Source organism: Myxocyprinus asiaticus, chromosome 3 (assembly GCF_019703515.2).
Source record: "Myxocyprinus asiaticus isolate MX2 ecotype Aquarium Trade chromosome 3, UBuf_Myxa_2, whole genome shotgun sequence".
Taxonomy (NCBI): Eukaryota; Metazoa; Chordata; class Actinopteri; order Cypriniformes; family Catostomidae; genus Myxocyprinus; species Myxocyprinus asiaticus.
The window spans coordinates 48858731-48883566 of NC_059346.1; the positions used below are offsets into that span (position 1 = coordinate 48858731).

The following is a 24836-nucleotide window of genomic DNA, read 5'->3' on the forward strand; positions in this document are numbered from 1 at the left end:
ATCAATATGTGTTTAATAAATGTCTTCTAAAGCAATTTTGGGTGAGAAACAAATCAATATTTAAATCCTTTTTTACTATAAATCTCGACTTTCAATTTCAGAAAATGAAAGTGGAGATTTATAGTAAAAATAAGGACTTGAATATTGATCTGTTTCTCACCCACATCTATCATATCGCTTCTGAAGATATAGATTTAACCACTAGAGTCTTATGGATTACTTTTATGCTGCCTTTATATGCTTTTTGAGCTTCAAAGTTCTGGTCACAATTCACTTGCATTGTATGGACCATCAGAGCTGAACTATTCTTCTAAAAATCATACACATCTGGAATGGCATGAGGGTGAGTAAATGATGAAATAGTTCACCCAAAAATTAATATTATCAATTTAAATTAATTGTAAATATAAAACTTTAAGAATGTGCATTGCACAGTAATTCTTTCATTTTAATCATCTTCTTCATCTTCTTCCAGTCCCTCTGTCTCCTCCAGGGCAGCTGTCGTCTCCTCCAGGGCTTCTTTCAAAGCCTGCTCTTCCTCTACACTGGGGTCCAGGGCTTCTGTGATTTCTGGGCCACTGGGATACTCACTCTGGGGTGGTGAAAGCATGGGTGGGGTGTAGCCCTCCCCAATATATTTCAACCCCCAACCAATGTATATGTTGCCAAACTTCCTGAGAGGAAAAAGTACAGAGTTAGATGGAGCGTTTGTGCACAAGACATAATGCATTCTGAAAAGCAGGGTTCTTACTTGCCACTCGCATAAGCATAAGCTCCCGGCCAGAGGTTGGAGCGTAGCACAGCAATGGAAAACTGAGGAATGAGGTTTGAGGATATCATGGAGCTCCAAGGTGGGGTGTCATTAATCTCTGCAGACAATATATCCACATATTCTGTTTTATAATTCAAGAGGACCAACATTAAACTGTACTAGAGATATTTTGTGGAGTTGTGAGTAAATGTGATGTAAGTTGACTGACTTTCATCCTCGGACAGTGGTGTGAGAAGAGGAGGTCCAACCTCAGGCTCTGGTTCATCAGGTTCTTCCTCCCCCTCTTCCTCCTCAGCATCCTCATCCAAGTCATCCGTAGACTTCTTAGTTAAGTTTACCCACACACAGCGGCCCTAACAATCACACACTTTCTGTCATTTTTGTGTGCACAAAAATCTATGTAAAATATACTCAAAAATACTGTAAAAACTCATCACACTTTATAGGCTCTCAATTTTTATTAGATACTTTAAAAAATATGTCTTTGATAAAATGTAGTTATGGTATACATACTTGTTTCTCTGTGAAACTCATGTGAGAATCATATTTGGTTGGCATACAGGTAGGGTTATGGGTATGGGGAAAAGTTAGGTTTAGGTTGTTTTTAGGGTTAGGGGTAAGCTGAACAGTGTAATAACATGTACAGATGTAAAATACATGGTATCATTGTGCATTGTCTTTTTTTTAATTTTTTTAAATACAAGTACATAGAGTTAAAGGCACAATTTGCACAGCAGTACATTTAATAAACTACATGTACTTACTGTGTTTTTAATTATTCCTAACTAAAGAGACAAGGCAATAAATCTGTCAGGTGTGGCCAAATTGGATGTGCCTTCTCATAAGTGCTGAAATATCATTTGTACAAATTAACAAAAATGACCTCATAGAGCCAATCAAATTTCAGCAGCAAGTAATTTGAACTGTGAAAGGACAATCATCATGAAATTTGGTATATACTGTAAGTGCATTGTCTACAAAAGAAATAGGAAAGAGTGGCATCTGCAAGAAGCTGTGTACCATTATGTGAGAATCTGCTTCAAGGTGGAGCTATAACAAGTGAATTATATCTCAGGAACCGTAAGAGAATCAAAATTCAGTTAAAAGTCCACCGGAATGACCAAATCTAGCGGTCACATCGTTTTCATTTTTTCAGAGAAAGTTTTTCATCATAAGCTATTCAGCAGAAGCTGTTTGAAATTTGATGTGTATCATCTAGAGACGCTCCTGTCTAAAAAAGTTAAAGGTGCACTCGGTAACTTTTTTGTTTGTTTCATCTTGGACTTACACTGACACCTAGGGGCTTGGATGCAGCATCATTTAAAATCAATAGATTTCAGTTACCTACGCCATTGTAGAAATTCACTATTCACTATCAGCCAGGATTAATTTAATCCAAGAGTAGGGTCCAATAACAGGGTGGTTACTGAGAATAAGTCCCTTTCATGGCAAGTCCGTTCACTCAGGCGGCCATCTTGGGAACACTCCTGGGCTGCTATTTTCTATGTATACAAACGGCATGACAGTACAGCTCCTATCTATTTGAATGTGAAAAGACCAAAATCTCCAAGTCGGTTGTTCAAGATTATGAACAAAGAACATATTTAGAGGCATAGTTCATGCAAAAATGAAAATTCTCATAATTTACTCACCCTCATGCCATCCCAGCAATATATGACTTACTTTCCTCAGCAGAACACATTTGAAGAAAAACAATCTCAGCTCAGCAGGTCCTTAATAATGCAAGTGGATGGTGACACAACAGTTGATGCTCCAAAAAGCACAGACAATTAGCGTTAACGTCATCCATACAACTCCAGTGGTTAAATGAATGTCTTATTAAGCGATACGGTCACTTTTGGTGCGAAAAATATCAATATTTAAGTACTTTTTAACTATAAATAATCGCTGCCGTTAAGCAGCAGTATAATGCTGATTGTCTGTGCTTTTTGGAGCATCAAAAATCGTTGTAGGTTCACTTGCATTATAAGGACCTACTGAGCTAAGATATATTTCTATTTGTCTTCAAATGTGTTCTGCTGAAGAAAGAAAGTCATACACATCTGGGATGTCAATCTGACAACAATGGTATCATAAATTGTGCTTCTTTAGATCAGATCACGCTACATTTTTCAGGCTGGTTCAGCTAATGTGCATGCACATTCTTGAGCTGACTGACAGACGATGTCTGTCTCTAAAAGGTGATTGGCATTTTTACCTGTAAGGTGAACTTCCTTTCTACATCCATTGGGCGATCAAACTTCTCCCTTTCATTTTAATACCAGTGGTCTGTCTCGGCTGAATAGTCTCTGGTTTAAGTAAGTAGTATTCGGCTGGTCATGTGATCTTTTTTAATGAGGAAAAAATTACTGAGCGCACCTTTAAAAGGAATTTTGGTTAATCAAATCATTTGCCAGATATGAACCAACAAATTTTGGCATATATGAGCCAAAAAACTCATAAAAATTCCAAAAATGTGTAATCAAGGAAGTTGAAATTTGCCACTGTGATAGAGAGCGTATGAGCATACAAGTGATTTTAATGTGTCCAAGGACTTAATTATTGTTTTATTCAGCATTTTCATGTGGGGTTTGCTGTTTGATTTCCTGTTTTAGCAAGTGGGCTTCACCATTAGGGAGGTGACACCTAATGGGCAAGCACTCATTTTAGCTATTTAAGTTGTAATGTGCAAATTCTGCTGTTTTATCTGTCCTATTTATTGGTGTTGCGTTTAACTTTCATTTATCTCTCATTCTTATTTTGTTTCAATGTAATTTGTATAAGAGTGTGAGGGTAAGGGTTAATTTTATGTTAATCCAAATGGTATGTTCCACTTAGCAAACGTGGGGGGGGAAAATGTGTATATATATATATCTGCAGCCAGTAGAGGCATGAGACAAGATGGATGGATTGTGTTTAGAGGATGTGGGAACAAGGTTGTTTGTTTGGCCCTGCTTGAGTGCAATGGACTCTGGCTTCCATTGTTTAGGGAGGGGAGTCGGTACTGCTTTTAGTACCCACAGTTCTAGTTTTTAGACTGTTTTTAAAAAGACCTTGATTTTTATTTGCACTTAAAACACTTTTTATTTGCACATTTTGCACCTCTACAACAAGAATAAACAACTTTTTGGAAAGCCATTCCTTCTCTCCAGTGTGATTCTCCTCGTGACTGCCTTGGTCCCTATCAAAGTCACCAAAACAACTGTATCCGCATCATCCACAGGATGTGTTCTTTCAAATCTGTCAATTGTGGCCCTTGCGGCTAAATTTACATATGGCTATTTCTAATCTTTATAGTAATATGTAACATTTATACTGCAAAAATTGTTTCCAAATTTTCATTACCTGCGTAAGTATATGCTGTACATGATGGACCCATAAATTCAGTGACTCTGCCATCTCGTTTACATGGATGCCCTCAAAGTCAGGGTTCTCCTCAAAGCTGTCTCTCAGTTCTTCATCCTCGCCTTCATCCTCCCCAAACTGGTAGAATCCCATAGGGCTGACATGCGTGCCTGCTGAAATGCGTGCAATCTGGGCACGCAGGTAGTTGGCCTCATTGCCGGGAAAGGGGGGATAACTTACAACAGGAGCATCAAGTCTGCCTGTGAAGATCTTGCGGATCTGCCGTGCTACTGTGATCTGAGCGGGGGTGACTAACGGCAGTCTGACCCAGGGCATGCCTGGCTCCTGGCACACAAAATAAGTGAATTTGTTCACACCAGTGTGGTTTTCTTCCCTTGGTACAGGTGGGGGTGGCTTGTATGTTGATTTGGGGGGTGGGTCAGCCTATAAGAAAATTTATAATTTTGTAGTGACCAAATCAAAACTATTTTATATTTTAGCTTGTTCGAAGTAGCCACCCTTTGCGTAGATTATCGAATTACAGATTACTTAGAATAAATTAAAAGATGAATTTACATTTGTGACTTACAGATTCCACAGCCTCAATTTCATTCTTTTCCTCCTGTGCCTCTTCCTCTCTTTCCTCATCCTCACGTGTCTCTTCTGTCACCTCCTCTTCCTCCCCTTCCCCCTCTCTGAATTCCCCCTCAGCCACGAGGTAGTTGCTTTGCGTGCCCAGGATTTTCCCCCAGAATCGACAGTGCTGGAGACGTTGTGTGTCCACCAGCTGTTTCAAGGCCAGAAAGACTCTGTGCATCTCCTCTCTCCCTAGTCCCACACCAGCTTGTTCAAAGAAGAATGCAAGTTCTGCAACATTCGGTAAAGGTGACTCCACCTGGAAGTGATACAGACAGATGTAGCTGTGCAGCAAATTCCACTCACTGAACTGTATATAGGACCCACCAAAACATGCTGAATCAAGCATTGTAATTCTACCTACTACTATATAAACTGTATGCTTCTGTATGACTGTCAATGCAATAGAGAACAAAATATCAAACCAAGGGTAACACTTGACATTAATGTTCCCTTTGTTAAGGGTTTATAAAGGGGTTCATTAATGACCAATAAATCCTTTAGAAATACATTACAAATCTTTAATATGCATATATAAAAACATGCATGAAAAAGGGTGCAATATCTGCCAAACAATGAGCCATTTTACCTGACATATTAACCAATGAAAATGTACCCTAATGGAAAGTGGACACATACACTCACTGAGCACTTTGTAAGGAACACTATGGTGGTAATAAAGTGACCTTCGTGGTCTTCTGCTGTTGTAACCCATCCACCTCATGGTTCGACGTGTTGTGCATATTGAGATGCTATTCTGCTCACTACAATTGTACAGAGTGGTTATCTGAGTTACCGTAGCCTTTCTGTCAACTCGAACCAGTCTGGCCATTTTTTCTATTGATCTCTCTCATCAACAAGGTGTTTCCATCTGCAGAACTGCCGATTGCTGGGTGTTTTTTTGAGTGTGTGTGTGTGTGTGTGTGTGTGTGTATGTGTTTTTTTAGCACCATTCTGAGTAAATTCTAGAGACTGTTGTGCGTGATAATCCCAGGAGATCAGCAGTTACAAAAATACTCAAACCAGCTGTCTGGCACCAACAATCATGTTACAGTTGAAATAATTGAGATCACATTTGTTACCCATTCTGATGGTTGATATGAATATTAACTGAAGCTCCTGACCCGTATCTGCGTGATTTTACGCATTACACTGCTGCCACACGATTGGTTGATTAGACAATCACATGAATAAGCAGGTGTACAGGTGTTCCTTATAAAGTGCTTTGTGATTGTATGAGGAATTTATAAAGGAGTTGCCAACTTTAAAAACCTGTGTTCATAAAGTTCAATCTGGTTTAATGCTCATAAGTCTTTATTATATGATATATGCAGTGAATAAGCATGAAGACCTGAAAAGTGTTTTTACAGAGGACTTTAGGTAACTAGGACTAGGTAGGTAAGGACTCCAGCACCAGGAGTAGCACCATTGACCAGGAAAGCTAGTCAAGACATTACAGTAATGAATATTGACACAAAGCAGACTGTATCAAAATAACAAAATCCTTCCTTTTAATCTCACTATAACTGGCTATTTTTGCTGCATTGTGACATACAGTAAATCATAGAATTAGGGCTTTTATGGTTTAAATTAACACAAGTATGAATAAGTGTATTTAATTAAGCATTTATAACATGATTCACACTCTTTGGCAATTAATGCTTGAAAGTATTTTTATTAATTTGAGACTTTTTATTCATGTCTTTATAACTGTATATCAATGATTTATAATGCATTTATAAATGACGTATTTGTCTTTAACAAACCCCTTTATAAACCCTTAACAAAGGGAACATTACCAAAACAAGTGCAGTTTATTTTTAAATATAGCACAACCCCACTAATCAAACAAAACATCTCACAAAAGAAGTTTGTTAGGTTTTAAATTCTAAAAAACATTACCTTGATATACGTTCAAGACAAAAAAAACATACAAAAACAATAAATAAATAATAATAGGACACTTTTTGGTTGTCAAATTTCTTGGAACATGTCCATAGTTAATGTGATGAACTTCACTTGTGGTTACCCTGCTTGGGACATCTGACCTGTGTGAATTAATTAATTGCAGAAATGTCTAAGAAAAATGTACTTTTAAGAAAAAGTCTGGCAGCATTTGTTTGCAGATGCCAGTTGCAATGAATGACATTAATTTAAGTGTGAAATGAGTTACAAAATACTTTTTTGGGTTCACTGTCGCAGTGTGGACAGTCAATTGTCAGATAACATGTTCACTTATGTAGGCAAACATTTAAAATTAAGGCTATGTTTTCAATAGTCACTTTTCATATGAGATTGCTTAAGGACAGCGTTTCTCAGTCCTGCACCTGGGGGACCCTCAGGAGTCAGGATTACACATTTTATGTGTTTGTTTTCAGATAAGGGATACATAAAATGTGCAGTACTTGGGACAGGGACATAAAGGTGAAATCGATTCTACACACAATTCCAGTAGTATTAATGTATGGGACAAAGAGTCGGGGGGCCCAGAGTTTCTATCTATGGCCCTACTTGAGGCTCCCATGAAGACAACAGAGAAACTGTTTTCTTACCAGCTCTTCCTCGTGATCCCCATCATCACCTGCCCCACGTGAGAAAAGAGTCTTCTGCTGCTCGGCCAGTAACAGAGCTGCAGATGAGGACGGAATATCACGCAAAGTGTCCTGCATCTCCTTTAGGATACTTCCTTTCAGGTCACGACTCATGTCCTCTATCACATCCACTGCGTTCTCTGGACGCTCATCCATAATTTTGATTAACAATCGTGCAAGGTGGTCATAACTGGACAAGAAAGTTTAAATGAATGATACGTGATACATTATTATATGAATGAACTTCAGTCTTAATTAAAATCTTAATATATTTTTTGTTGGGTAAACAATTGAACAAGGAAATCAGACTGGGACACATTGAAGGAATATTCCAGGTTCAATACAAATTTGTGGCATAATATTGATTACCACAAAAATTTATTTCGACTCATCCCTCCTTTTCTTTAAAAATAAAAGAAGAAGCAAAAATCAAAGTTACAGTGAGACATTTACAAAGGAAGTGAATGGGGGCCAATTTTTGGAGGGTTTTAAGGCAGAAATGTGAAGCTTATAATGTTATAAAAGCACTTACATTAATTCTTCTGTTAAAACTCTTGTATTATTTGTGCTGTAAAGTTGTTAATTCATTGTTTTCATGGATGTTTATGCTGTTATGTCATGGAAATGAAGTTGTTCAGTTGGCTATAACTTCACTCAGGAAATGTAAGTGATTGTATCACACTAAAATCATGTTAACACACACATTGTTTATGTCTTGTGGCTATACGTTTAAACAGTGAGTATTTTAATCTTTACAGATTGGCCCCATTCACTTCCATTGTAAGTGCCTCACTGGAACCCAGATTTTTGCTTCTTTTTCTTTTTTCTTTTTTTTTAAGAAAAAGAGGAACCATTCAAAATAATTTTTGTGGTAATCAACATTACGCCACAAATGCTGCTGAATGAGCTAACTTGTATTAAACCCGGAATATTCCTTCAATGTGACTGTTTAAATGTCTTTGAAAAGCCAATAAATAATGGCAGCTATATGACAACTTACCCCAGCTAAAGGGGTGTTGTTACACAAAGTCTACGTTTGTTAACTGCACTTTTTACTCCAAAATATAAAGACAAAGGGACTAAAATACAAGGATTCATTGATTAAGTGAAGCCAAGAGGATATACTTACAGATTGAGGTTTGTTTTTGTGCTGTTTTTCATCATGAAAGCTTTAAAGTTCGCTGCAGCCTGCATCCTCTCTTTGTTTATCGATTCCCCGGGTGTATCCATTTGAGTAAATCTTAGACACAAACTATGGAGAAATCCAGTATATTACGATCTGTATTCTCTCAATTTATGGCAAAGGAGCAAATCAACGGACTTCCGTTGCTATGGACGCAGATGGGTAACTAAAACAAACTTGTTGCTTAGCAGCTACTTTACACTAATTGGCCGCGTCCCTTAGAGATTAGATAGATATATAGATGATAGACAGATAGATGATAGATAGATGATAGATAGATATATAGATGATATGATAGATGATGATAGATGATAGATAGATATATAGATGATAGATAGATAGATGATAGATAGATAGATAGATGATAGATAGATAGATAGATGATAGACAGATAGATGATAGGTATATAGATGATAGATAGATAGATAGATAGATGATAGATAGACATATAGATGATAGATAGATGATATATAGATGATAGATAGATAGATGATAGATAGATAGATAGATGATAGATAGATAGATAGATGATAGACAGATAGATGATAGGTATATAGATGATAGATAGATAGATAGATAGATGATAGATAGATATATAGATGATAGATATATAGATGATAGATAGATAGATAGATGATAGATAGATAGATGATAGATAGATGATAGATAGATATATAGATGATAGATAGATGATAGATAGATAGATGATAGATAGATGATAGATAGATAGATGATAGATAGATGATAGATATATAGATGATAGATAGATAGATAGATGATAGATAGATAGATGATAGATAGATAGATAGATAGATAGATGATAGATAGATAGATGATAGATAGATATATAGATGTTAGATAGAAAGATGATAGACAGATGATGATAGATAGATGATAGATAGATATATAGATGATAGATAGATATATAGATGATAGATAGATAGATGATAGATAGATGATAGATAGATGATAGATAGATGGATGATAGATATATAGATGATAGATAGATATATAGATGATAGATAGATAGATGATAGATAGATATATAGATGTTAGATAGAAAGATGATAGACAGATAGATGATAGATAGATGATAGACAGATGATAGATATATAGATGTTAGATAGAAAGATGATAGATAGATATATAGATGATAGATAAATGATAGATAGATAGATGTTAGATAGATAGATGATATATAGATAGATGATAGATAGATATATAGATGATAGATAGATATATAGATGATAGATAGATAGATGATAGATAGATGTTAGATAGATAGAAGATAGATATATAGATGATAGATAGATATATAGATGATAGATAGATATATAGATGATAGATAGATAGATGATAGATAGATATATAGATGTTAGATAGAAAGATGATAGACAGATAGATGATAGATAGATGATAGACAGATGATAGATATATAGATGATAGATAGATAGATGATAGATAGATAGATGATAGATAGATGTTAGATAGAAAGATGATAGATAGACAGATGATAGATAGATGATAGATAGATAGATGATAGATAGATATATAGATAGATGTTAGATAGATAGATGATAGATAGATAGATAGATGATAGATAGATAGATGATAGATAGATAGATGATAGATGATAGATATATAGATGATAGATAGATGTTAGATAGAAAGATGATAGATAGATAGATGATAGATAGATAATAGATAGATGATAGATAGATAGATGATAGATAGATAGATGATAGATAGATGTTAGATAGATAGATGATAGATAGATAGATGATAGATAGATGATAGATAGATAGATGATAGATAGATATATAGATAGATGTTAGATAGATAGATGATAGATAGATAGATAGATGATAGATAGATAGATGATAGATAGATAGATGATAGATGATAGATATATAGATGATAGATAGATGTTAGATAGAAAGATGATAGATAGATAGATGATAGATAGATGATAGATAGATAGATAGATTATAGATAGATAGATGATAGATAGATGATAGATAGATAGATATATAGATGATAGATATATAGATGATAGATAGATAGATAGATGATAGATAGATAGATATATAGATGATAGATATATAGATGATAGATAGATGTTAGATAGAAAGATGATAGATAGATAGATGATAGATAGATGATAGATAGATAGATAGATAGATATATAGATGATAGATAGATAGATAGATGATAGATAGATATATAGATGATAGATAGATAGATGATAGATAGATAGATGATAGATAGATGATAGATAGATATATAGATGATAGATAGATAGATAGATGATAGATAGATAGATAGATGATAGATATATAGATGATAGATAGATAGATGATAGATAGATGATAGATAGATGATAGATAGATAGATGATAGATAGATAGATAGATAGATAGATGATAGATAGATAGATAGATGATAGATATATAGATGATAGATAGATAGATGATAGATAGATGATAGATATATAGATGATAGATAGATAGATGATAGATAGATAGATAGATAGATAGATGATATATAGATAGATGATAGATAGATGATAGATATATAGATGATAGATAAATGATAGATAGATAGATAGATAGATAGATGATATATAGATAGATGATAGATAGATGATAGATATATAGATGATAGATAGATGATAGATAAATAAATGATATATAGATGTTAGATAGATGATAGATAGATATATAGATAGATGATAGATAGATGATAGATATATAGATGATAGATAGATGATAGATAGATAGATAGATAGATGATAGATAGATAGATAGATAGATAGATAGATGATAGATATATACATGATATATAGATGATAGATAGATAGATGATAGATATATAGATGATATATAGATGATAGATAGATAGATGATAGATAGATATATAGATGATAGATAGATATATAGATGATAGATAGATAGATGATAGATAGATGATAGATAGATAGATATATAGATGATAGATATATAGATGATAGATAGATGATAGATAGATGATATATAGATGTTAGATAGATGATAGATAGATGATAGATAGATGATAGATAGATGTTAGATATATAGATAGATAGATAGATGATAGACTGATGATCGATCGATCGATAGATAGATGATAGATAGATGTTAGATAGATGATAGATAGATGTTAGATAGATGATAGATAGAAAGATGATAGATAGATAGATGTTAGATAGATAGATGTTAGATAGATAGATGATAGATAGATGGATGATAGATATATAGATGATAGATAGATGATAGATAGATATATAGATGATAGATGGATGATAGATATATAGATGATAGATAGATGATAGATAGATAGATAGATGATAGATAGATAGATGATATATAGATGTTAGATATATAGATAGATAGATAGATGATAGACTGATGATCGATCGATCGATAGATAGATGATAGATAGATGTTAGATAGATGATAGATAGATGATAGATAGATAGATGATAGATAGATGATAGATAGATAGATGATAGATAGATGATAGATAGATAGATGATAGACTGATGATCGATCGATCGATAGATAGATGATAGATAGATGTTAGATGTTAGATAGATGATAGAAAGATGATAGATAGATAGATGTTAGATAGATAGATGTTAGATAGATAGATGATAGATATATAGATGATAGATGGATGATAGATATATAGATGATAGATAGATAGATGATAGATAGATGATAGATAGATGATAGATAGATAGATGATAGATAAATGATAGATAGATAGATGTTAGATAGATAGATGATAGATAGATAGATGATAGATAGATGATAGATAGATGATATAGATAGATTGGAGTGGTGGTGGCGTAGTGGACTAAAGCACTGAACTGATAAACAAAAGGTTGTTGATTCAATCCCCACAGCCACCACCATTGTGTCCTTGAGCAAGGCACTTAACTCCAGGTTACTCCAGGGGGATTGTCCCTGTAATAAGGGCACTGTAAGTTGCTTTGGATAAAAGTGTCTGCCAAATGCATAAATGTAAATGTAGACAGATGATAGCTAGATAGCTGATAGCTATCTATCTAGATGATAGATAAAATCACTTATAAACCATTTCTGTGTAAAGTTATAGCCAATTTTACAACTTTGTTACCATACAAACCCTAAAACAACTGTAAAAATGACGATTTAATAAATGACAAACTTCACAGCTCAAATAATACACAATTTTTAACAGAAGAATTAATGTAAGTGCTTCTATAAAATTTGAATCTTCACATTTCCGTCTTTAAACCCTCTAAAACTGGCCTCATTCACTTCCATTGTAAGTGCCTCCCTGTAATCTTGATTTTTGCATTTTTTTTTTTTTATAGAAAAGGAGGAAAGAGTGGAAATGTATTTTTGTGGTAATCATCATGACACAAATGTTGTCGACTGAGCTTAACTTGCATTGAACCTGGAACGCAAATTTTTTTTTTTTTTTTTAACTATAAATTCTCCTCCCTGCCCAGGTGGCAATATGCATGAAGAATGTGAATCGCCAAAAACAAAAGAACAACTCTTGGGAGAAAAGACTGCTTAAGAGGGCTGTTTGAAAGTGAATATTTACAGAAATAAAGGTTGAGATATTGAAAACAGTGAGACATCCGTCAAGCACACGTTTACATAGAAAACAACTGAAAAACAGTGCAGACAGATGCAAAACCGCACTCGTGTGAACAGCTCCCTTTGGCCATTTTGTCGCATTTAAAACGGCATGTTCAAGTTAAAATAGTACAACTTTTAAAATGGCATTTGTAGACCTGCAATTAGCTAAATTAAACATCTCACTTGTAACCTTTGATTGCAGTAAATAAACAGAGTGCAATAATTTGTTTCTCATTCTTGTCAAAGAATGTTTAATTTGTTGGACATGACATTTTATTGTAGAAACAAAACATTTGACAAACAAAATCAATTTATTTTCAAACTAATTTTAACATGTCTTAAACTCAAAATCAAATAATATTCAGATATTATATTTGCTCCAGATTTACTGCTAGTGACATGAAGTATTTGTTCACAGATACATAGTACACTGAACCAAAGCAGCGAGGAACTAGACATTAGCTTCATCAAGTCAGAGCATTCTTTCAGTCCATTTCAAATGCAATCAATCCTCATTGCTTTCTCCTGGCTCTGGTTCTGTGCCAACATCCTCAGACACATCTCTTGGTTGGTCAGCCACATCAGCAGAGCTAGTTGTCGACTCTTCCATGGGTTCGTCTGCCTTTTCTGCAACAGAGCTGGACTGGGTTTCCTCCTCAGGTACCTCCATCTGCTGAAGTTCAAGTCAAGCAATGTTACTCACTCTTGTACAGTCAGCATGGGTGCCATAAATCATTAATGATGACTGTTTATATAATATATATGTGTATGAAGGGCACATGTTTACCTGTGATGCTGCTTCAGATATGTCCTCTTGAGCATCATGGGCTATTTCTCCCTGCTCCATGGGCTCCTCAACTTCTTCCCTCTTGGGTGAGATCTGTTGTGGTACTGGTTCTGTAAATGCTACGGGTTCCGAGGCTGGAGGCTCTACTTGTGCTACTGGTACTGGTACTGAAACATGCCTTGGTACATGCACCTTAATGAATATTGTAGGGAGAGAAAGAGAGACTTATTATACATTTCCTATGTTATTTTTACTTGCTATTTACTAGCAGACGTTGGACTAATTGCTGGAGCAGTAACGTATAGAGCACAACAGTCTGGTTCTGGAAGTAAAAATCCCATTTATTTTTTCCATAGACTAACTGATTTTCAATGATAACTTATAAACCTTTAAAGAACGACCTAACGTGAGCTCCAGGTTGTTCATCTATGGTATATGCTTCCGTTGAAGCCATCAGTCTGTGTTATTTCAACTTTTTTTTAAATTGTGTTTAATAACGGAATTCCTGTTAAACAACTACATTACCCAAGATCCAATCAGAGATTCACCAATTAGGGTGTACTCACACTAGGCAATCTGTACCGTGCCCTGAGCACGTTTAACCCCCAAAGTCCAGTTCGTTTGACTAGTGTGATCGCTCCGTACCGTGCCCGTATACGGTACGCTGAACCATGCCTTGGCCCGCTTGAAGAGGTGGACTCGGTCACAGTTCATTTGGCTCAGGAACGGTACGCATCTAGTGTAATCGCTAACCGTGAACAAGCACGGAACTCGAAACATGATGTCAATGATGCGACTGTGCAAAGGGATCACTTTGGTCTATGGCATAGGTGCAGTGTTTACCTGGAAATTTGGGCAGAGAGTATACAGGAACAACTGGATACAACACACAAAACTACGAGACATTTGGTTAATTTGCGACTATTTTCGTGCTTGTGGATTCCAAAGAACCATTCGGCAATGACATGACAAGCTGACAAAACTGCGGGTTCAGTATCTGAAGGTACGGGATGCACTCCATTAATCTGGCAGCTCATCAGACGAAAAGGATAAATTCCAGTGGTACGATGCTGTCGACAATTAGGCATGTGAGAGGGCCGTGTGTCACCGCGCCCCAAACGACTCAAAATAAGTCACAAAGTAAGTAACGTTACAATGATGGACTCATTGTGCTGTACGAGAGCGTTTTCTTCCTGTTTTCTTCAAAACAAAAAGTCACATCGTAATGACGCAAGCGTGCTCAGGCCCGGAACTTTAAGTGCAATGTGAGTGCAGGCCAGCGGGGGAGTAGGGAGGGGGACAATCGTGCTTGGGCACGGTACAAGGCAACCGGTCCTTGTGTGAGTACACCCTTAGAGAACCGCGGCCAACCAAGCCTGCAAAACGAGCCCAGCAGAGACCGCCCACTTCCATGACACATTGTGAATGAAGCAAACGAATCGGTCTCCCTACACCCTCAAACTACATATTTATTTGTGTATATCAGAATATCTTGCAGTAACCTTAAAATTTGTTTCTATACTTAATCAACAACTTAAAATCAATACATTTATATATTTCCATAGTCTTTTACTCGAATACATAATTCACAATCCTTCATGGGATTGTCGTTCATGCCCTTGTGAAAGACTGCAAGTAAACAGTCTTGTACCTTTGTCTTTTTGTCCAGTTTTCAAATACGTTTGTTTTTTTTTGTTTTTTTAATCCAAGTCTGTAAATGTTGTGATTAACCTCTGAGCTGGTTATTTTGGCTCTCTCTAGCACTGTTTTATGGAGGATTTTATGAAAAGTCTAAGCAAAATATGAATGGTTAAAAATACTTCTGAAACTGAGACAGCTGAAAAAGTGGGCAGGCACAATTGCTCTCTATTGTGTCATATTTAAACTACAAACCATTAAACAGCACATGTTATTAGTTTAGTTTACCACCACCTATTAATTATAAATGTTTAATTCAGGTGGAAGTCTCAGGGTTCACAAAAGTGAAACATAAGTATCTTGTAAGAAACATAAGCACCTTGCATCCATCTACGCAATTGTGTCCAAGATTGTGATTTAACATGCCAGCTTCCATGGCGAAAACTAGTTTAAACTGCAATTAAAAGGTATAGTGATTAAACCTATTTTAGATTTTTTTAAATCTACTTTAATTGTAAGTAAACACAGCAGACATTTTTAAAATGACGTAAAGTAAATTCACATTGCACTATATTAGCCCAGTCTGTACCTCTCTCTCCTCCAATATTTCTTGATGTTGATGTTGAGGTTCAGGTTGTGGTTCTGGCTCCTGCTTCCTGCTGTTTGCCTCCAGTACAGCCATTATGGAGGAAGGAATGTGGGCTTGCTACAGAAACAATCAGAGGACAGCACACATTTGAATCACTGACATGCAAGTAAAATGTATGGTTTTCTAAAAAAAAAAAAAAAACAAAAAAAAAAAACAAAAAAAAAGAAAGAAAACCTTGTGTCTAGAAATGGTCAAAGAAAAATAGAATATACACCAATCAGCCACAACATTAAAACCACCTGCCTAATATTGTGTAGGTCCCCCTCTTGCTACCAAAACAGCGCCAACCCGCAGCTCAGAATAGTATTCTGACATGCTAGTCTTCTCACCACAATTGTATAGAGCGGTTATCTGAGTTACCGTAGACTTTGTCAGTTCAAACCAGTCTGGCCATTCTCTGTTGACCTCTCTCATCAACAAGGCATTTCCGTCCACAGAACTGCCACTCACTGGATGTTTTTGGCACCATTCGGAGTAAATTCTAGAGACTGTTGTGTGTGAAAATGCCAGGAGATCAGCAGTTACAGAAATACTCAAACCAGCCCATCTGGCACCAACAATCATGCCATGGTCCAAATCACTGAGATCACAATTTTTCCCCATTCTGATGGTTGATGTGAACAATAACTGAAGCTCCTGACCTGTATATGCATGATTTTATGCACTGCTGCCACACGATAGGCTGATTAGATAATCGCATGGATGATTGTTGGTGCCAGATGGGCTGGTTTGAGTATTTCTGTAACTGCTGATCTCCTGGGATTTTCACAAACAACAGTCTCTAAAATATACTACGAATGGTGCCAAAACCAAAAAACATCCAGTGAGGGGCAGTTCTGTGGATGGAAACACCTTGTTGATGAGAGAGGTCAACAGAGAATGGCCAGACTGGCCATTCAAGACAAAGTCTACAGTAACTCAGATAACCGCTCTGTACAATTGTGTTGAGAAGAATATCTCAAAATGCTATTCTGAGATGTGGGTTGGTGCTGTTTTGGTGGCAAGAGGGGGACCTACACAATATTAGCCAGGTAGTTTTAATGTTGTGGCTGATCGGTGCAATTAGAGGACAGGAGTCTTTATTAGAAAGAAGTTAATTAATGGACCTGGTATTCACATACTGCTTCAAAGAGCAGTTCTCTGCTATCTAGGATTTCTGAGGCTGAAATACTATTGGCATGTAAATGTGTTGGTTTAATCACTACTACAGTTTTGTTTGGAAGAGCATTATGAAATTACTTGTACATCATGTGAAACTGAAAATTTAGTATGCAGTGTGCACCTGTACAACATTGAAACCCAGATGACACATTTGCTGACATTTGCAATACACAACTAGAACGTGTAAGCTTGGGTACTACTACTCAATGCAAAACAACTTTTGTAGTGTTGAAAGATCCAACATACTATTATTTCGATGTATTTTTACATACTGTGTAGATTTCCATTATAGCTTGAAAAGTGGCACCAAGTACAATACATACAGTATGTAGTAGGCAATATAGAGTATGACAGTAATTTAATCTGATTACCTATCCAGATTTACAGGTAACCCTATCTGGGACTGCACCTGAAATCTTTGTATTATAATGCCAATTAAAAAATCCAAAACCCTCCAAAATCTAAACCAAATACAAAAGCCATACCTTCCAGTACCAAAAATATATCTACCGCAACAATTTGCTATAAATTCACCCAGATTATTTCATCTTGTGAAAATCCTAAGAGTTTTTACTCACTTGGTGAGGGGTGAAGGAGTGCACATGTTGTAGGAGGGGCTCCCTCATCTCCGGGCAACGCTCAAACACACTAGCCAGCTGGGCTGGAGGCAGCTGGAGGAGCACGTTGTATGACTGAGGTTTGGTGCGCTGGCAGCACTTTACAAAGCCCTCCCACACCTTAGGATACTTCCACACCTATAATAACAATCCAGACACACATTTAAACTCCTATGAAAATTCAAAAATCTGTCCACAGGTTTAAAATTACATGTTTGATCAGCCAGTAGTTTTTGGCCAATAACTGTGAACTCTTGGCTGATAAACAAAGGTGTTAGGTGGCCCTTGTGTTAGTTCCAAAATTTACAGACAGTCTTGAATGAATATGTTTTTTTTTCTGCTTTGAAATATCTATGAGTGAAATTGAAGTAAAAGGTTAATTTCATTAGATCTACATTTATAGGTATAATATCGGCCACAACAATTTTCAGGTATGAGCATCCACTTGTAAAGCAAAATTATAACAGAGCCTTGGCCCTGCTAAATAGAACGGGTAATTGCAGTCGGAGACTCATGAGTTTGAAGGTATCCATCCAATGACCTGTTTGAGGATGAGTCGAGCCAGGATGTTCATGACAAAACCTGCCAGTCGGGGGTACATGGTGAGAGACTGTATGACAGTACGCATGAGCAGTATGGGGAGAGGGGTCTGCTCCATTAACTGCTGCATCACCACTGCCAGCACCTCTGATGTGTACACATTCTTCTCACCAAAGCACAGGTTAGTGGCTACAGGGGGAAAAAAAAGAATAAAAGTGAGGAACAAAAAAAAAGTATTATTAACCCTTGTGTACTATTCGGTCATTTTTGACCAAAATCAGTTTTGTTTCTTTAATAAAAATGGTATACTTCATCTGAGTTGCTCAAGGCTTGGTTACTTTTCCAAGATTTGCCATCTAAACACACACACAAAAAAAAATGTGGACTGGATCTGATGAGTTTAGTTCGCGTAACAAAAACAAAACTTGTGTTGTTCGCGGTCAAATTTGACCGACCATAGGAAATGAATGGGCAAGAATATAACACAGAGCAATATTATTTGTAATTTGTCAAATAAATTCAATAATTCAGCCACAATGCAGAACACACAGACAGAAATGAAAGGGTGAGACTATAACACACCCACAATGCAGAACACATGCGCTCACACACACATACACAAACATACATTCATCTGTTTACAGCAAGGAATGAATTCGTGGATCTCTGCAGCTTCTGCTGGTTATTATTATGACATTATTTCCAAGTCATGCAATTCTTTTTTTGCACCAGATGGCAGTAATCTGCCCCCAATACATGACACATTCTCATATTTATTCATGTTTTAACTTATCCACCTTATTTTTCAGTGAAACTAGGGTGCCACCATTATCAACCTTGAATGTGATACTTCCAGTATCAGCCACTTCCAGCTATTTAACTATACAAAAATACTACACTATGCTGCTTTATATTACAGGCTGGCAATAAATGTCAACATATTATCATAAATTATGATTTTCATAAACTCATTGGTTTTGAGCGCATATAGTTTTAACATTTATCACATTTTGCCATAATTTTATCACACAATGTTGCACAGGTAGAATGAATGAAATTAGGCGCTGACAGGACAGTTCTCCTCGCCGTCTTGGCATATTGTTTCATCTTGGCAAAAAAATAAATGCATTTTACTCTCCGTTCTTGTCAGAGAGCATTCTCTCTTTCTTAGCGGTGCATAGTAAACAAACACGCAGATCTTGCATTCAAAATGGCTTATGAAACATCGCCTTTGGAAATAAATAAATAAAGGCATCATCGGAGGTTATGCAGGTACAGTTGTGCTCAAACGTTTGCATACCCTGGCAGAAATTGTGAAATTTTGGCATTGATTTGGAAAATATGACTGATCAGAGTCTTTTATTTAAGGATAGTGATCATATGAAGCCATTTATTATCACATAGTTGTTTGGCTCCTTTTTAAATCATAATGATAACAGAAATCACCCAAATGGTCAAAAGTTTACATACCCTTGAGTGTTTGGCCTTGTTACAGACACACAAGGTGACACACACAGGTTTAAATGGCAATTAAAGGTTAATTTCCCACACCTGTGGCTTTTTAATTTGCAATTAGTGTCTTGTTATCTCTCATGTGGATGCACTGAGCAGGCTAGATACTGAGCCATGGGGAGCAGAGAAGAACTGTCAAAAGACCTGCGTAACAAGGTAATGGAACTTTATAAAGATGAAAAAGGATATAAAAAGATATCCAAAGCCTTGAAAATGCCAGTCAGTACTGTTCAATCACTTATTAAGAAGTGGAAAATTTGAGGATCTCTTGATACCAAACCAAGGTCAGGTAGACCAAGAAAGATTTCAGCCACAACTGCCAGAAGAATTGTTCGGGATACAAAGAAAAACCCACAGGTAACCTCAGGAGAAATACAGGATGCTCTGGAAAAAGACGGTGTGGTTGTTTCAAGGAGCACAATACGACGATACTTGAACAAAAATGAGCTGCATGGTCAAGTTGCCAGAAAGAAGCCTTTACTGCGCCAATGCCACAAAAAAGCCCGGTTACAATTTGCCCAACAACACCTTGACATGCCTCACAGCTTCTGGCACACTGTAATTTGGAGTGACGAGACCAAAATAGAGCTGTATGGTCACAACCATAAGCGCTATGTTTGGAGAGGGGTCAACAAGTATTGTGCATTGTCACGATCTCGGTAAAGAAAGAAATAGCATAAAATCCCTCCAAAAATGCATTATTGAAGTCAGTGTTACTACATTTCCTTCATAAAAATAAATAAATTGCACATTTGTTTTCGATCAAATTTGACCACGAATAATACAAGTGTGACTCTAAAACTAAAAGTGCATAAGCATTAAAAGGACATATTCTGGGTTCAATACAAGTTGAGCTCAATTGACAGCATTTGTGGTATAATGTTGATTACCACAGAAATGTATTTCAACTTGTTCCATTCCTTTTAACTAGAAAAAGCAAAAACCAAGGTTACAGTGAGGCACTTACAATGGAACTGAATGGGGCCAATAATGATGTAATAAATGATGAGAGAATTTTAATTTTTGGGTGAACTAGTCCTTTAAACAGAGCAAGAAGTGAGAAGAATGAAAGAGTGCAGACTACTGGACAAAGTTTGTCTAAGCAAACTATAATGAATAAAAGCTGTAAAAAGGAAGCTACTATAAAACAAACATTTATACATAATGTTGTACTTATTTGATGAGTGGACTGTATTTGGTTTGTGGTTTACGATCATGCAACTGCTTTCTAAAAAAATAAAATAAAAATAACATTTTTAGTAATAAGTAATTACCTTTGATGATTGACTTCATGTCACACTTGGAGGAGTCAATGTTGTGTAAGGCAATGAGGAGCTCCCCAGGAGTGAGAGACATGGAGGAACTGCCCTCACCTTCAAAACACAAAATCATTTAGAATCCAGAAGAGCAACACTCCTTTAATGTAAAATCACACAACTCGGTCTTTCCCCACCAAAAACATTGACACTTATTTGACATAATTCTGAACATTTTTTATATCTGCACAAAGCATCACAAAATATTATTAAGACATCAATGCGTTAAATATAATTAATAAATTCAAACATAAGATGAAAATAAAAGCACTTTTTTAATCAAAATGCCCACACATGCATAAGCGAATAAGCAGTTATTACTGTGTTGAGTGCCCAGCAGTCGGTTGAAAACCTCCTTCACCACGATGGGATTGAGCTTGATGAGTTTGGGTAGAGCCTGGATCACCTCAGTCTGTTCAAAACGGTTAATAATCCATTAGATCATTGTCTCCAAGGAGCCCTATTCACATCTCAAAGCCAATTCATCTGCCTTTAATCAAGTCAGTGCAGCAAATTATTACAGACAGTTCTCGCAACATTCAAAGTTGATGTACACTCGGCAATATATGCACACCTGTGCTCGCTCATCAGTTGATTTCAAAACTAATGTGCCATGTTTTTATGCTTGCTTGTGTTTTTTCATGTTTATATGGTATACTTTATTCCACCACTGCTTTGTATATGTGATCAGCTCTGATGATGGAGAAATTATACAAAAATTACAGGACAGATGGGAGAGGAGACAAACCTTCTCCAGGCCATTGATCACTGGGATGAGGAAGCGAACATCTGGCACTCGTTTATGATAAAGATCCCTCACCCTCTCCACCAACTCAGGAGATGGTGGCACTGTGAAGACAGGGAAGGAAAGAAAGCTTTTGGTTCATACATGCACATACAGACTCAATCACTGTTTCCCTCTCACACATACTGTACATCCACACGAACATACCTTTATCAGTGAGTATGTGCAGACAACGAGTGACCAGCGTCTCGGCTCCTTTAGGACAGTTCTCCACCAAAAGCAGCAGGTCAGGAGAGCTCATTCCCATTCCTCTTATCTACACAAAGCAAAGAGGAAAGAAAATTAGCTTTAGCACACAAAATTGCACCACTGTTTTATGAATACCGAATGCAAACAGGCAGCTGCGTAATCTCACAACAATTACGCTTAAGCTGACAATGTGTCATTCTTTTATCGGGGAAAGTTCATAAAGGTCATAGGTTCTTACCCAAATGTTTTAAATGCAAGCACCTTTATTACCACTCTGTCTACTTATTCAATGTGTGCATGACTGTTTACGATTTAATATCAAGAGGGAAGAAGTAGATCGATATCTTGGTGTTACCGATTAATCGGTGCCGATAGTTCCTTTTTGGAACTATCGGTTTCAATTCCTCTTTGTTCCTATTAACCAACTAAAGATTTGTAAAAATATGCATGAATGGGGGCCTGGGTAGCTCAGTGGTAAAATATGCAGGCTACCACCCCTGGAGTTCGCTAGCTCGCTAGTTCGAATCCCAGGGCGTGCTGAGTGACCCAAGCCAGGTCTCCTAAGCAACCAAATTGGCCCGGTTGCTAAGGAAGGTAGAGTCACATAAGGTAAACTCCTCGTGGTCGCTATAATGTGGTTTGTTCTCGGTGGGGCTTGTGGTGAGTTGAGCATGGTTGCTCGGTGGATGGCGTGAAGCCTCCACACACGCTATGTCTCCGTGGCAACGCGCTCAACAAGCCACGTGATAAGATGCGCGGGTTGATGGTCTCAGACGCAGAGGCAACTGGGATTCGTCCTCCACCACCCAGATTACACAACCACGAGGATTTAAAAGCATATTTGGAACTGGGCATTCCAAATTGGGAGATAAAAAAAATATGCATGAATGTTGTAAAAGTCCTGCGTTACACACCAAATCTGAATTTTTTTCTGGTAATTTTGGTTGCACAGATTTAATTCATTTTGGACTCTTGTAGCCTCTTTGTCTGTGCCCATCATAGCAAGAAAAGACTTCTAAAAATCATTCTTATCATTCTATAAATCAATTTTAAAATACTATTGACAGATTAATCGGTTATCAGCCTTTACACAGCCTTATTTATCAGTACCTGCAAAATCCACTATTGGTCAACCTCTACAAGAGGAGAGAAAAAAGACAATTTCTCCTGAAAAATGTTCATGTAAACACACACACACACACACACATATATATATATATATACACAGTACTGTGCAAAAGTTTTAGGCACTTGTGGAAAATGTTGCATAGTGAGAATGTCTTCAAAAATAATGACATAAATAGTTTTCATTTAACACTTAATGTCATACAAAGTCCAGTAAACAAAAAAGCTACATCAATATTCGGTGTGACCACCTTTGCTTTTAAAACAGCACCAATTCTCCTAGGTACACCTGAACACAGTTTTCCTTGGTTGTTGGCAGATAGGATGTTCCAAGCTTCTTGGAGAATTCGCCACAGTTCTTCAATCTATTTAGGCTGTCTCAATTGCTTCTGTCTCTTTGTGTAATCTCAGAGTGACACGATGTTCAGTGGGGGGCTTTGTAGGGGCCATGACATCTGTTGCAGGGCTCCCTGTTCTTCTATTCTAATCTTTTCTATTTGCAAATGTAATGTTTGGGAGTCTAACATTTATATTTCCTACTGACACACTAAAGCTGAAGATATAAATAACCATCTTAAGACAAATGCTTTTGTGAAACATCTTATGTGCCTAAAACTATTGCACAGTACTGTATGTATGTGTGTGTGTGTGTGTGTGTAATATATATATTCATATATGTTTTTATAAAGACCTTTTTTTTTTTTTCAGCATTTTGTTGTTGTACATGTAAACACACTCCATGTAAGAAAACTAAAGACAAAAATAGTTATGATGAGACAAGAGACAAAATTGGGAAAGAAGGTCTTACAGGCTGTTCTATGACCCTGAGTACACTGCGTTTGATATCAGCGATGGCCTCAGTATAGACAGCAGCCAGCTCATGAACCAGACGATGGTTGAGAGGCAGGAGGGAAAGATAGAGGTAAAGGCACTGCCGCACAGTCTCCTCTGTCCAGGGAGACGCCACCTCTGGGGAAACAACAAGGGTAGGGTTAGAGACTGAGAGACATGATTTAACTGGTTACACTTTAAACATTTCAGACTACAGCTGGGGATAAAAACAATATTGTACCTCACGATAATGTATTGATATTCTAATTTCAAGAATCAATTTTTTAGGGCTATAGATTTAACGTGTTATTTCAGTGCGAAAATTACGTGTTAAAAAACATTTATGCAATTAATCATGTCCCTGAATCGGCGGTCACACTAGGCTTTGAGCATGCAAATTGTTTTCGGACAAAGCAACGGACCAGTATATGATGTCACGTGGGAGGGTTTCTGGTGTAAGTAAATGATACATCACAAATATCAAAAAT

At 36.5% G+C, this 24836-nt stretch overlaps 2 protein-coding genes across 4 annotated transcripts in view; both read right to left on the bottom strand.

The window, feature by feature from the left end:
* Positions 1–303: 303 nt before the first annotated feature.
* rsph4a (radial spoke head component 4A) lies at positions 304–8622 on the bottom strand. The gene is made up of 7 exons (XM_051664398.1): positions 8474–8622; positions 7306–7534; positions 4725–5012; positions 4118–4555; positions 981–1125; positions 752–869; positions 304–674 (listed from the first exon to the last, which is right to left on the bottom strand). The coding sequence occupies exons 1-7, from the start codon at positions 8572–8574 to the stop codon at positions 449–451; spliced, it is 1545 nt and encodes a 514-aa protein (XP_051520358.1). The 5' UTR covers positions 8575–8622; the 3' UTR covers positions 304–448.
* Positions 8623–13401: 4779 nt separating this feature from the next.
* The window catches only part of sympk (symplekin), a 32671-nt gene continuing 21236 nt past the window's right edge, over positions 13402–24836 (bottom strand). For 2 of the 3 annotated variants that reach the window (XM_051664122.1, XM_051664135.1), the window contains exons 18-27: positions 24326–24486; positions 22351–22459; positions 22147–22247; positions 21720–21810; positions 21357–21455; positions 18572–18759; positions 17992–18168; positions 16193–16309; positions 13966–14157; positions 13402–13851 (exon numbers count right to left, since the gene is read on the bottom strand). In XM_051664122.1, the coding sequence (XP_051520082.1) occupies positions 13684–13851; positions 13966–14157; positions 16193–16309; positions 17992–18168; positions 18572–18759; positions 21357–21455; positions 21720–21810; positions 22147–22247; positions 22351–22459; positions 24326–24486 (1403 nt within the window). In that variant the 3' untranslated portion in view covers positions 13402–13683. The remainder of the gene's footprint in view (positions 13852–13965; positions 14158–16192; positions 16310–17991; positions 18169–18571; positions 18760–21356; positions 21456–21719; positions 21811–22146; positions 22248–22350; positions 22460–24325; positions 24487–24836) is intronic. The other variant, XM_051664126.1, reaches the window with a different exon arrangement.

Bases quoted from the DNA above. Each gene is read 5' to 3' on its own strand.
- rsph4a (XM_051664398.1), bottom strand. From the start codon at position 8,574: ATGGATACACCCGGGGAATCGATAAACAAAGAGAGGATGCAGGCTGCA. The intron at 7,535-8,473 runs GTAAGTATATCC...TTTCTTGTCCAG, and splicing joins ACAAAAACAAACCTCAATCT to TTATGACCACCTTGCACGAT. The intron at 5,013-7,305 runs GTAAGAAAACAG...TATCACTTCCAG, and splicing joins GGGATCACGAGGAAGAGCTG to GTGGAGTCACCTTTACCGAA.